This window comes from Acanthochromis polyacanthus, chromosome 17, assembly GCF_021347895.1.
Source record: "Acanthochromis polyacanthus isolate Apoly-LR-REF ecotype Palm Island chromosome 17, KAUST_Apoly_ChrSc, whole genome shotgun sequence".
In the NCBI taxonomy this organism is placed as follows: Eukaryota; Metazoa; Chordata; class Actinopteri; family Pomacentridae; genus Acanthochromis; species Acanthochromis polyacanthus.
In genome coordinates, this window is record NC_067129.1 from 31,850,922 (window position 1) to 31,864,277 (window position 13,356).

The following is a 13,356-nucleotide window of genomic DNA, read 5'->3' on the forward strand; positions in this document are numbered from 1 at the left end:
AAAGCAGAAATTCTGAATTTTCTTCCACATCCTGCGTGCTGGAGGAGCAGTGAGAAAAGTCCTCTGACACGAGAAAGTTTGGTTTATTGTCAAACTTATAGTTTAAAACTATAAGTAGGTGGACAGACAGTAGTATTTTGGACAGAATAAACCTTTAAAACCATCAGCACTTTGTTAAAATGAATTATTTTGGTGGAATAAGCCTTTAAAACATTGAGTTGTTGAACAGAAAGTGGCATTTTGTATACTATAAGCCTTTAAAACTCTCAGTAGTTTGTTAAAAATAACTATTTTGGTTGAAATAATCCTTTAATGCTGTAATTCAACTGTAAACAAACTTTTTATTGTTTTTTGATTAATTCAGAACCACATCAGCAGTTTCTAACCACAGCTACTTTTACCTGCTGTTTTGATGCTAATTACATTTTTATCCGTTGGCTGTAAAGTTTTAACTCGTTCAAGAAGCCGAGCTCCAGAAAAAGACGTGCTTAATGTGCATTAGTCGATCTGCTGCATCCTAAACAGTATTTAATGTGAAGTTAAGGCAGAAGCATGAGCTCGTCTGTTTGGATTGATTCACTGAAGAGTCAAGACGTTTTCTGCTGCGACAGACAAAAACAAAAGTCCTTTAATTTCAGTTTGAAAGCAAAGCTACAGTAAAGGAAACGTTTCGATACACAAAGAGGTAGTCGGAAACATCGTCAACATAAAGTGGCACCAAAAGAGTCGCCGTCGGGTTTCAAGTGCGTTTTCTGTTCGTATAAATATCCAGAATGTGGCTTCAGTCCATGGACGTCTCCTCTGAACATCCCACCTCTTTGGACTTTCACTTAAGGCTCCGCTTTCCAGGGGTTTCATCGCCGTCTCTGGCTCGGCTTTGCGGTCCGGCGCTGCTTTTTGAAGTCGATGAGGCAGTCGGTGGCCTCAGAGATGGGGGTGAAGGATCTGATGGGAGAGTCGCTGATCCTCAACGCTGAAACCACCTCTTGCTCCTCGTCATCGTCGTCCCGCAGATCGATGACTTCTCTGAAAGCCAACAGACGATACGTTAGTTTGATGTTTAATGCCGCTTCATATCTGACAGTTCAGGGTAATCCAGGTTCCACACGTCTTTGAGCTCTACAGGACGTCTTTGGACGGTAAAATTCTTGAATTTAAGGTTCAAACAGGTAAAAATGAGCAACGTTTCATCAAAAAAAGGTTCAAATTCTTCTCCCATTAAAGCTCTGAAACCTGCGACAGGTTTGAAAGACGTAATTTTTTAATAAGTCACCAAAATGACACCATTTTCAGAAACAGCAACGTCAGATTTTATAGCTTTCAAGTTCTCGAACTAATCAAGTCTGACTTCCTGTTTCATTAAAAAAGCTGAACCAAATATAAGCTTATGATGGCGATTTTTTTCTTTTTACCAGAATCATTTTATTGATACGTCTCATTTTAAAAATTGGATTCCCTAAAAATAGATTCCCTTAAGAACAAAGAATCCAGCTCTCCTCGTTGTTCTGAGAGTTTTCAGATGAACTGCAGACAGTGTTTCCACAGAGCAGACAAAATAAAAATGTAAAACCTCATGTCTATATTTATCTGTGACTCCTATTGACACTTGAAAAATGTTGAACATACAGTTTTTTTGAAAAATGTTTGAACATACATGATCAAAGAAATGTCTTTGTTTTCTTTTTTATGGAAAATGTGACGTGAAATTAGCAAAATGTGACAAAAAATGACCACAAAAAATGTAAAACTATCAAAATGTGATGCATAACGACCACAAAAAGAAGGAAAAAAAACTAAAATGTGACAAAAAATGGCCACAAAAAACAAATCAACAAAAACAGACATAGAATTACCTAAATGTGAAACAAAATTACCAAAACGTGACACAAATTTAAAAAAAGGGACACAAAATGAGCACAAAAATGCATAAAACAACCAAAGAGACGTAAAATCACCCAAAATATGACAGAAAATGAACTAAATGGATTTGAAAAAGAAAGGACAAGAATTAGATGTAACACGACCTAAATGTGATATGTAACGACAACAAAACCAAAATGTGATGCAAAATGAACACAAAAAGACAAAACAAACTAAATTTGACAAAAATAGACATGAAACCACCTACATATGATTTAAAAAATAGCAAAATGTGACGCAAAACAACCACAAAATGCATAACGCAACTAAAATTTGATGCCATTTTCAAAAAGCAGGATACAAAATGACCACAAAAAGATATAAACCAATTAAATGTGTGATGCAAAAACAACCAAAGAAACGTAAAAACACACAAAATATGACAGAAAGGGAACAAAATGGGGTTTAAAGGACAACAGTTAGATGTAAAACAACCTAAATCTGATGCAAAGTTACCAAAAGTGATGCATAATGACGACAAAAGGCATAACACAATCAAAATGTGATGTCAATTTTAAAAAATGGAACACAACATGACCACGAAAAGACGACAAACCACAGAGAGATGTAAAACAACCTAAATCTGGTGCAAAATGAACAAAACATGACGAATAACAACCATAAAAGAAGCGACAAAACCAAAATGTGACGCAAAATGGGAACCCAAAAAGACAAAACAACCAAAATTTGACACAAAATGACATCAAACAAATAAAATGTAATGCAAAATTAGCAAAAGGTGACGCAAAACAACCACAAAGAGACGCAACATATCCAAATTCTGATGCCAAAAACATGCAAAAACAACCAAAACGTGACACAAAACAAAAAAGTTTAAAAAATACAAAAACAAGACACAAAATTCAACAAAATGTGACGCAAAACGACCACAACATAGTAAAACAATTAAAATATGACCCATGTCAACAACAAAAAGAAGAAAAATAACAAAATGTGACACAAAATGAACAAAACAGATAAACAAAATCAGAACAAAATGACCACAAAAAGGCATAAAACAAGCGAAATGTGAGGCCAAATGATCAAAATGGGACAGAAAACGAAAACAAAAAAGTAAAACAACAAAACGTGATGCAGAATGACCACAAACAGACATAAAACAACCAAAATGGGACACAAAACAAAAACAAGATGATGTAAAACAACCAAAATGTAAAGTAAAATTTAAAAAATGCATCACGATCACAAAAAGGAGCAAAACAACCAAAATGAGACAGAAAATAGTTCCCAAAGACGTAAAACTATCAAAATGTGACACAACATCAGATATAAAAGGACCTGAGACAAACTAAACGTGATGTAGAATGAGGACAAATATTAAATGTTAAGGTGTTGTGAAGACATCTCACCCTGCAGCAGGTTTGGATCCAGACGGCCCGGCATCTGCACAAACACAAAAACAAGAATTTATGATTTCACATCCGGTTTTATGACGATCACGAAGCAAAAATAAAAACTGTAAACCAGTTTCAGAGATCTTTGGGTTATAAACTTGTTGAATTTAAACCTTAAACGGATAAAAATGTGCAAAGTTTCACCAAAAATCAAAAATCTGAGAAAATTCTGAAGGGTTTTTCCTTCTTTCTTTGCCCAAAACTCAGTTACTGGCTTAAACTTGTGTTTTTTTTTTAATGAGAAAGTCACCAAAAAGACACAGTTCATCAGCCAGAAACTGTGAAAAAGGCAAGAATAGTCAAATTTTCCAACTTTCCAGCAGTCCTTGAACTAACCACATGTGACTTCCTGTTTCAAATCAAATCTAAGCTGAAAATTGTAAAAAAGAAATCTGAATCATTTTTATTCATGTGTCATTTAAAAAACTGTCAAAAATAAACCGTTTGCTCTAACTAGATTCCGTAAAAAACTAAAAATTCTGCTCTCCTCATCACACCTGACAGACCATGATTGACTCAGCTGTGACCAACAGTCACTCGACAAAAATTCAAATAGTTTTTAGATGATGTCAAAAATGAGAAAAATCAGGAACAGCTCCTTTTTTCTGCAGTGACAACAGAACAAGGTGGAAAAAACATCCTCAACAGTTCTTCACATAAATGTGGAGTTTGAAGTGAACACCTGCTGTGACACCACGACTGATGTGCAGGTCTGAACACAGCGACTGGACGGAGCTTTAACGTCCAATTGATAAGGGGTCTGGAAACTGACGACCAAAACGTGACACAAAACGACTACAGGCGGCAAAACGCAACCAAACTGCGATGCCAAATTAACAAAATGGAACACAAAGTTAACAAAAAAAGCAAAAAACTCATAATACAAAGCATCACAAATAAAATAGGGTTGAAAAAGGACACCAATTAGATGTAAAACAATCTAAACGTAAATGCAAAATTACCAAAATGTGACGCAAAACGACCACAAATGGCGTAACGCAACCAAAAAGTACGGCCGAAGTAACAAAATGGGACACAAAGTTACCAAAAAAATTTAAAAAACAACCAAAGAGTGATGCAAAATGGCCACAAAAGTTGAAACAAAAAGACATATAACTACCTAAATGTGATGCAAAATTACAGAAACCTGACGTAAGACGACGACAGAAGGCAAAACACAACCATAATGTGATGTCAAAGAAGCAGTACTGGACGCAAAATGATAAAAAAAAAACTTTAAATAATCAAAATATGAGGCATAATGACTACAAAAACATGTAAAACAACCAAAGTGTGACCTAAAATGGTCACAAAAAAGGTAAAACAATCAAAATTTGACACAAAAACACATGAAACAACTTAAATGGAACACAAAATGACCACAAAAAAGCACAAAATATGAAACATAACGACCACAAACAGACAGAAAACAACCAGTCTGTGACACAAAACAACAAAGAGCTGCAAAAACACTTAAAGTATGATGCAAAATGAACAAAATGAGGTTGAAAAAGGGCAAGAGTTAGATGTAAAACAAATGTAATGTGATAGAAATAATAATATAGTGAAGTCAGCTGCATTAAATCCAGTAAATGTGGAGCCCAGAGAGCAGGAGAGAAGAAAACGTTTGTTCCTGTCAGAGATATTTAGAGAAGCAGAAGAGGCTCTAATGAGTAAATAAAAATAGTGGAAGCTGCTCATTTAAAATTCAAAGGGGGCGGGGCAGGTGACAGGTCTGGGGGTGGAGCTTATCCTGTCCAGGTGTCACACCAGACTGAACATCTGGAAGGTTTGTTTAGACTCACGGCTTCAGACTGATGGACAAAGTAACAGAGGCGTTTTTTTTTCATATTTTGTGTCTCTGGACTCAGTGGAGACATATTTATGTTCAAAAACAAAAATTAAAGATTAATTTAGTCTTTTTTCACGGTGCTGAACAGCAGAGACGACAGGAGGAGGTGGTTCTGTTAGCAGACAGTAGACGGTCAGACCTCAAAGTTCTCACTCTGATGAAAGGAACGGCGGAGTTTTGTGACAATCAGCGTATGTTTGTCTGTGAGTCTGTCCGTGTGAAACATTACTCAACGGACTGACAGATTTAGATTAAATTTTCAGGGAAGGTCAGAAATTACACAAGAACCAAGTGATTAAATTTTAGCAGTGATGCAGCTTATAATGTGGATCCACAGCTTTGTAAAAGATTTCCCATTGCCAGATACAGCAGCCTGCACAGCATCACTATAACATGACGTGAACACTGTGTCTGCTACCTGCTGACGATCACATGATTGTGATCCTACTACAAATTGACCATGATTTATCAGCTGGAAATCATACAAGGAACAAATGATTAAACTGTGGGGTGTTACTGAGTCCCATCAATTCCTGAAGACCACTACATATTTCGGTCACGATGTAGCTAACCCCAGCCAGACACGTTAAGTTCAGCCGTCAGCCTTATTTTGAACACAAATTCCCCTTTCCGTCCTTCCCTCATTTCTTGTCTCCATTCTAGCTGCTTCTAAGTTTATTCACATCCTTCTCTAGACAGCAACAGTGGAACCGTTTTCTGTCATCTTTACATCAATTTTCAGATTTTTTGGAAGCGTCTTTGTCATGTCAAGTAACCACTTCTAAGATAAACACTTCCTGTGCTGCTAGAATGGTGACAAAATAAAAGCCGGTTTCTTTAAAAATACGTCTTCAAAATAAAAGCATTGACGGAACGGTTATTTTAACAGTAGCAAAACAAAGACTTGCCAAAATTGATGAACTGATCAACAGACCTTCATAAGTATAATTTACAAGTGATTCTGTATAAATGCATAACATGTACATGTATAACACATGCCTGTGCTCAGCACAAGGTCATTTTTATTAAAGATTTCATCTGTTGTAAATGACACATCAACTGAACAGCCTTGGAGGAGGACAGCTCTCTGAGTTCTACATGAGGCCATAAAAGAACACAGAGCTGTACTGAAGGAGATGAAAACTAGAGACTGAGACCAGAAACTCATCAGACAAATGTTCACTGATGGAACAGATCAGGTGAAAACAAAGGTTCAGACTCATTTTACCACCAGAGGAGTCGCCCCCTGCTGGATGGTAGAAAGAATGTAGGTTTAGACAGACAGACAGTTTTCACCCCAGCTGGATGTTTGCCCTTTTGTTGCTTTTATACATGAAATTACAATCCACATTATTTGACTTTTTTGACAAGAATTTGCAAAATAAAAAAACCTCTTTAATGTCAAAGTGAAAACAGATTTTTACAAAATAAAGTATAAATATTCACCCCTTCAGCTCAGTATTTAGTAGATGCATCTTTTTGTCTCCTGACTTTTCACAGATCTTTTCACTGAGTTGGTTAAAGTTTTCTACAGTTTCTTTGAGCTTTTATCCAAACCGACGTACATCTGAGAGTAGAAACGACACCAGCAAGGACCTAGTCAGGAGAAAACAACCCAGAGAAGTTCTTTGCCTTCATGTTTCCATTATTAAACTGGACCTTCCAGATTCAGGAGCTTTTATCCCACAGTCAGCTGATCTCAGCTCACTAATTGTGACACTGCTGGTATCAACTAATGGACTCTGTTGAATTAATCAGTCACTTAAAGGGGATGAATATTTATGTCATCATTTACTTAACCTTATACATTTTTAATTCATTGACAAATCCTTGTCAAAAAGCCAAATTATATTGACCAAGATTTCATGTATAAAAGCAACAAAAGCATCCAAAGGATTGAATACTTTTTATAGAGGAACGACGTACAAAAGAGCATACAGTTGGTGTCCAAATGGTATTTACATCAATGTGTAAATATTTAACAGTACACCGGTGTAATGTGGAAATATAAGTGATGCATTTAAGGTCCATGTTTGGCTGAAGATACAACGGAAATATAACAAGGACCTTATTCTCTCTTTAGGGCTTAAAACTGAAAACATCAGTGAGGAATCTGTACTTTTGTTTCTGTATCGCATCTTTAGAGACTCTTTAATCGTTCATTATGTCATTTAGTTTTAGCCTTTCCTGTATTTTTTATTTATCGCGAATTAAGAGCTCCAGCAAATAAAGAAACTTAGATATGGATGACGACCACAAAAACAAGTGCAAAAAAACCCCACAAAAAGCAAAACGCAACCAAAATGTCAGGCCCAAGTAACAAAATGGGACACCAAATTACCAAAAAAAAAGATAAAACAACCAAAATGTGACGGCAAAGCAATCAAAATTTGACAAAAATAGACATGAAACCACTTAAATGTGATAAAAAAATTAACAAATTGTGATGCAAAACAGCCTCAAAATGACAATACAAACCAAAATGTGAGGCCAAATTCACATTCATTCAATTATTTTTGATTTATTGTGAAATAAAAGCTCCAGTAAATAAAGACACTTCAAGTTTACGTCTGTTGCTGGAAAAACAAACAAAAATGGGGAAACGCTTCACGATTTTGCGTGTCATCCTTTCGCAGGGGCCATGCTAGTCTTCTCTGTATCGATTCCCATTTATCGTATGTGCTGCCTGAGCGAGCACAGCGGCCCTGAGGCAGGAAGCAGCATTTAGCTCCCTGCTGGAGGAGGCTGCTCCTCACAGCGGTGCAGATCGCTGCTGGTCGGACCGCTGAAGCTCACTCAACACACCTTTTACCGCTTTATCGGATCCACAAAAACACGTCCACGCTCATTTTAGATCCTCCAGCGTCTTTACAAACATCTGCATCCACCCGCTGTCCTCACAACCACAGTTTAGAGTCAAACTTTAGAGGAATTTCATCAAAAATTCACCAAAGAGAAACGCCCCCAGCTCGTCACCTGACCCACCCTCCTGGAGGGATTATGTGAACATCTGCTGGGAGTTTATTACCAGAGAGAGAAAAAAAACACAACTAGAACTTATTAAAGGAGGCGTTGACACAAAACAGTCACAAAACAACAGACTGTCTGAACGTGATGCAAGATGAACAAAATATGAAGCTAAACAGCCACAAAAAGACGCAAAACACTCAAAATGTGACACAAATCCTCACAAAATGAGCAATAAAAGACGGAAAACCACCTCAGTGTGACACGAATCACCACAAAAAGCTGTAAAATTACCTCAATGTGATGCAAAATTCATAAATATGTCAGAAAATATATGCAGAATGTTCACATTTGCAACACAAAAACCACAAAACAAACAAAATATGATCAAAACGTGACATAAAACAGATGAATGTGACAAAGTCTGCAGCTTTTTTTTGTCTCTCTGGTAACAAACTCCCAGCAGAGGTTCATGAAATCACTCCAAAATTCCCTCTCATTGTCAGGAAGGTGGACGTAAACGTCAGAAAGATAAGCTCCGCCCCCAGCTTGTCACCTGCCCCGCCCTCTTTCAATTTTAAATAGGGAATATTGGGGATTTTATAGTAATTTCTTGTTTATTTATTGACAGAGAGAGAAAAAAATACACATCCTTAACTCATAAAAGGAAGCGTTGACATAAAACAGTCAGAAAAAGACAAACTGAACGTGATGCAAGATGAACAAAATATGAAGCTAAACAGCCACAGAAAGATGTGAAACACTCAAAATGAGCACTAAAAACCATAAAACTACCTCAGTGTGATGCGAATCACCACAAAAAGTTGTAAAATTACCTAAATGTGATGCAAAATTCATAAATACATCACAAAAAGACGCAAAACATTCAAAATGTGACACAAAAAACAGAATAAAAACCAAAACACGATCAAAATGTGATGTAAAATAGACAAATGTTACAAAGTATGCAGCTTTTTTTCTCTTTCTGATAATAAACTCCCAAAAGACGTTCATGAAATCACTCCAAAATTCCCTCATTGACAGGAAGGTGGAGGTAAACATCAGAAAGATAAGCTCCGCCCCCAGCTCATCACCTGCCCCGTCCCCTTTTTATTTTAAATGAGCAGCTTCCACTATTTTATTTACTCACTAGAGCCTCTTCTGCATTTGTAAATATCGCCAAACAGACTAAATGTTGTTTTGCTGTCGATCCTTCACATCAGTTTTCTTCTCTTGCTCTCTGTGCTTCACGTTTCCTAAACATGTTTTCATTCACATGTATTTTAATTTCTGTTGTCAGAAAGCAGAATGAAGCATTAAGACGACGTGACACCAGATCTGAGCGCCAAAAACTTCAGAGACGGTTTCATTCTAAGGATTAAAAAGCTTTTAAAGCATCAGGAGCAGCGATAAGTCAGTGGTCGTCCAGATTCCTGAGCTGATTATCAGTAACAATAATCGATATTAGCCAGGCTGATGATCAGTTCATCTCCATTTAAGGCAGTGAAAAGTGTTTTTCTCTCTCTGCTGGTAACTTTTCATGAAATTCCTCAAAAGTTTGAAACTAAACTGGCGTTGTGACGATGGTGGGCCGATGCAGATGTTTGTAATTTGATGAACCACTGCTGGGAGTTTGTTACCAGAGAGACAAAAAAAGCTGCAGACTTTGTCACATTCTTCTATTTTATGTCACATTTTGATCATATTTTGCTTGTTTTGTGGTTTTGTATTACAAATGTGAACGTTCTGCATATATTTTTGTGATGTATTTATGAATTTTGCATCACATTTAGGTAATTTTACACCTTTTTGTGGTGATTCGCATCACACTGAGGTAGTTTTATGGTTTTTAGTGCTCATTTTGAGTGTTTTACATCTTTCTGTGGCTGTTTAGCTTCATATTTTGTTCATTTTGCATCACGTTCAGTTTGTCTTTTTCTGACTGTTTTATGTCAACGCTTCCTTTTATGAGTTAAGGATGTGTATTTTTTTTCTCTCTCTGTCAATAAATAAACAAGAAATTACTATAAAATCCCCAATATTCCCTATTTAAAATTGAAAGAGGGCGGGGCAGGTGACAAGCTGGGGGCGGGGCTTATCTTTCTGATGTTTACGTCCACCTTCCTGACAATGAGAGGGAATTTTGGAGTGATTTCATGAACCTCTGCTGGGAGTTTGTTACCAGAGAGACAAAAAAAGCTGCAGACTTTGTCACATTTGTCCATTTTGCATCACATTCTGATCATGCTTGGCCTGTTTTGTGTTGTAAATGTGAACGTTCTGCATATATTTTTGTGACATATTTGTGAATTTTGCATCACATTGAGGTAATTTTACAGCTTTTTGTGGTGATTCGTGTCACACTGAGGTGGTTTTCCGTCTTTTATTGCTCATTTTGTGAGGATTTGTGTCACATTTTGAGTGTTTTGCGTCTTTTTGTGGCTGTTTAGCTTCATATTTTGTTCATCTTGCATCACGTTCAGACAGTCTGTTGTTTTGTGACTGTTTTGTGTCAACGCCTCCTTTAATAAGTTCTAGTTGTGTTTTTTTTCTCTCTCTGGTAATAAACTCCCAGCAGATGTTCACATAATCCCTCCAGGAGGGTGGGTCAGGTGACGAGCTGGGGGCGTTTCTCTTTGGTGAATTTTTGATGAAATTCCTCTAAAGTTTGACTCTAAACTGTGGTTGTGAGGACAGCGGGTGGATGCAGATGTTTGTAAAGACGCTGGAGGATCTAAAATGAGCGTGGACGTGTTTTTGTGGATCCGATAAAGCGGTAAAAGGTGTGTTGAGTGAGCTTCAGCGGTCCGACCAGCAGCGATCTGCACCGCTGTGAGGAGCAGCCTCCTCCAGCAGGGAGCTAAATGCTGCTTCCTGCCTCAGGGCCGCTGTGCTCGCTCAGGCAGCACATACGATAAATGGGAATCGATACAGAGAAGACTAGCATGGCCCCTGCGAAAGGATGACACGCAAAATCGTGAAGCGTTTCCCCATTTTTGTTTGTTTTTCCAGCAACAGACGTAAACTTGAAGTGTCTTTATTTACTGGAGCTTTTATTTCACAATAAATCAAAAATAAATGAATGAATGTGAATTTGGCCTCACATTTTGGTTGTTTTGTCATTTTGAGGTCGTTTTACATCACATTTTGCTTGTTGCACTATTTTTTTTGGTTGTGATGCAAATCTAAGTGTCTTTATTTACAGGAGCTCTTATTTCACAATAAATCAAAAATACAGGAACGGCTCCAGTGGAAAGAGGACTACAGTGCTGCTAACGTTAAATGACATAATGGTAGTTGTTTGGCGACTTTTTTTTTTGCTATTTTCACTTCTTTTTGTGTTCGTTATGTGTCATATTTTATTAATTTTCCATCACATTTTGGTTGTGTCAGACCTTTTATGGTTGTTTTTTGCTACATTTTGGTAATTTTGCATGACATTTAGGTAGTTTCATGTCTTTTCATGTCTAATTTTGGTTGTTTCATCTGATTTTATGTCAAATCTCTATTGTTTTGTACAATTTGGATGTTTTCTCTGTTCTGCTGCTGGTTTGCCTGAACGTGGTCAAATAAAAACACACATGAACTTTACTGTTTAGCCCCACTCTGGTTCACAAATTCTGCCACTTTTAGGCTTGAGGGCCTTTCTAAAGACTGCAAATGAAAAGACTTTCTGTACTCCACAGCTCTTCCCTGTGATGACTCTCAGGTCGTCACATCAGACCAAAAGATCAGGAAAACATTTACTACAATCAAATCAGTGCAAATACTTAAAACCCTCCTCGACTGTCGCCTGTTTTCCCATGACAATGAGTCAGTTACAGCTGGAAACACCTCGAAAAAGTTTGCTTAATATCCACTCATGTTTTACTTTTGTATGATTTTCTCACAGATTATTGTGACTCCCAACCAGAGCTCAGGTTGAATAATCACAAAATAAAAAGAAGTTTTTAGAAAAGTCAGACTTACCTGAATCTCTGCTCTCTGTCTGCTCCAGAGCCGACAGCAAGTTTCCCCTCTGGAGGGTCAGAAATGTAGAAAAAGAAGCATTTTTTAAATACATAATAAGCAAAAAGTCTTGTAGGATCGATCAAGTTATAATTTACCTCAGACATGCCACCTAAAAGTCAGACTCCTGCACTGTAACTTAATATTTCTGAATATTCTGCCCTGACCGGCTGGTCTTCCTGTTGAATAATAAAATGCTATCAGTGTTTCTTACAGTCTTCGATGGTCGACGGTGGAAGCAGAGCTCGGTGTGCAGGCTGTAGTCTCTCAGAGGAATGTTTTTCTGACAGATGTAACACTTCTCCTGGTTCCTGTGGATTGAATTAAAATAAGAGTCGGTATAAAAAAGCTCTCACGGTTATAATTCGACGGTCCATACCGACTCACCGTCCGGAGTTGGAAGGTTCATTTGTCTCGTCGGGAGTCGCCTCTGCTCTTCTGGTTCTTTTCCTTCGAGGCTTCAGAGACGCTATAAGGAGGAGAAGAAACCAAAGTACAAACGTTTAATTTTTAAATCCATTCATACTTGTAAAACTTCATGTCTTCAGAAGTGCTTTACTGTCAAAAATGATGCATTTTGGAGTGTCTTTGTCCCATTGTGGAGCTTTGCAGTGAAGTAACTTCTAGTTTGACCTCATGGTTTCACTCTTCAAAGTGATTTTTGGTCTCACAGCAGCCTGAGTAAAATGCAGGGTTGAAATGTCCCCAAAAAGGAGTTGAAAACTATTTGAATGCTTCGTAATAAGTTTAAAAGGATTAAAAAGTTGTCCAACAGGACTCAAAATTGCCCAAAATGACCGGAATCCTGTCTTAAACGGCTCAAATTGCCCTACAAAACCCGTGTCCAAATGGACTTGAAACTTGTCCAAAATGAGTTAATAATGGTCTAAACTGCTTTGAAACATGTCCAAAGTCACTCAAAACTGTGCAAAAGGACTCAAAATTACCCCAAAATGAATTCAAAGTGTTTAAAATACTTGAAAATTTTTCTAAAATGATTAAAAAGTTTTCCAACAGGACTTAAAATTGTGCAAAAATGACTAGAATTGTGTCTTAAATTACTCTGAAATTGTCCCACAGGACCCAAACCTGCCCAAATGGACTCAAAATTTGTCCTAAATGAGTTTTAAAAATGGTCTAAAATGCTTTGATTTGTGTCCAAAATGACTAAAAATTCTCCTAAAGTACTCAAAA

The 13,356-nt window shown here is 37.2% G+C and overlaps 1 protein-coding gene and 2 non-coding genes across 9 annotated transcripts in view; 1 reads left to right on the plus strand and 2 right to left on the minus strand.

The window, feature by feature from the left end:
• Positions 1-595: 595 nt before the first annotated feature.
• Positions 596-13,356, minus strand: part of uimc1 (ubiquitin interaction motif containing 1) — a 42,069-nt gene continuing 29,308 nt past the window's right edge. For all 7 annotated transcript variants that reach the window (XM_022218533.2, XM_022218532.2, XM_022218530.2 and 4 more), the window contains exons 19-23: positions 12,550-12,631; positions 12,377-12,473; positions 12,124-12,172; positions 3,291-3,324; positions 596-1,026 (exon numbers count right to left, since the gene is read on the minus strand). In XM_022218533.2, coding sequence (XP_022074225.2) covers positions 855-1,026; positions 3,291-3,324; positions 12,124-12,172; positions 12,377-12,473; positions 12,550-12,631 — 434 coding nt within the window. In that variant the 3' untranslated portion in view covers positions 596-854. The remainder of the gene's footprint in view (positions 1,027-3,290; positions 3,325-12,123; positions 12,173-12,376; positions 12,474-12,549; positions 12,632-13,356) is intronic.
• On the minus strand, positions 7,779-7,885 carry LOC127530724 (U6 spliceosomal RNA). The gene has a single exon (XR_007937401.1). It is a non-coding gene; the product is annotated as a U6 spliceosomal RNA (small nuclear RNA).
• Positions 11,045-11,151, plus strand: LOC127530725 (U6 spliceosomal RNA). Its single transcript, XR_007937402.1, has one exon. It is a non-coding gene; the product is annotated as a U6 spliceosomal RNA (small nuclear RNA).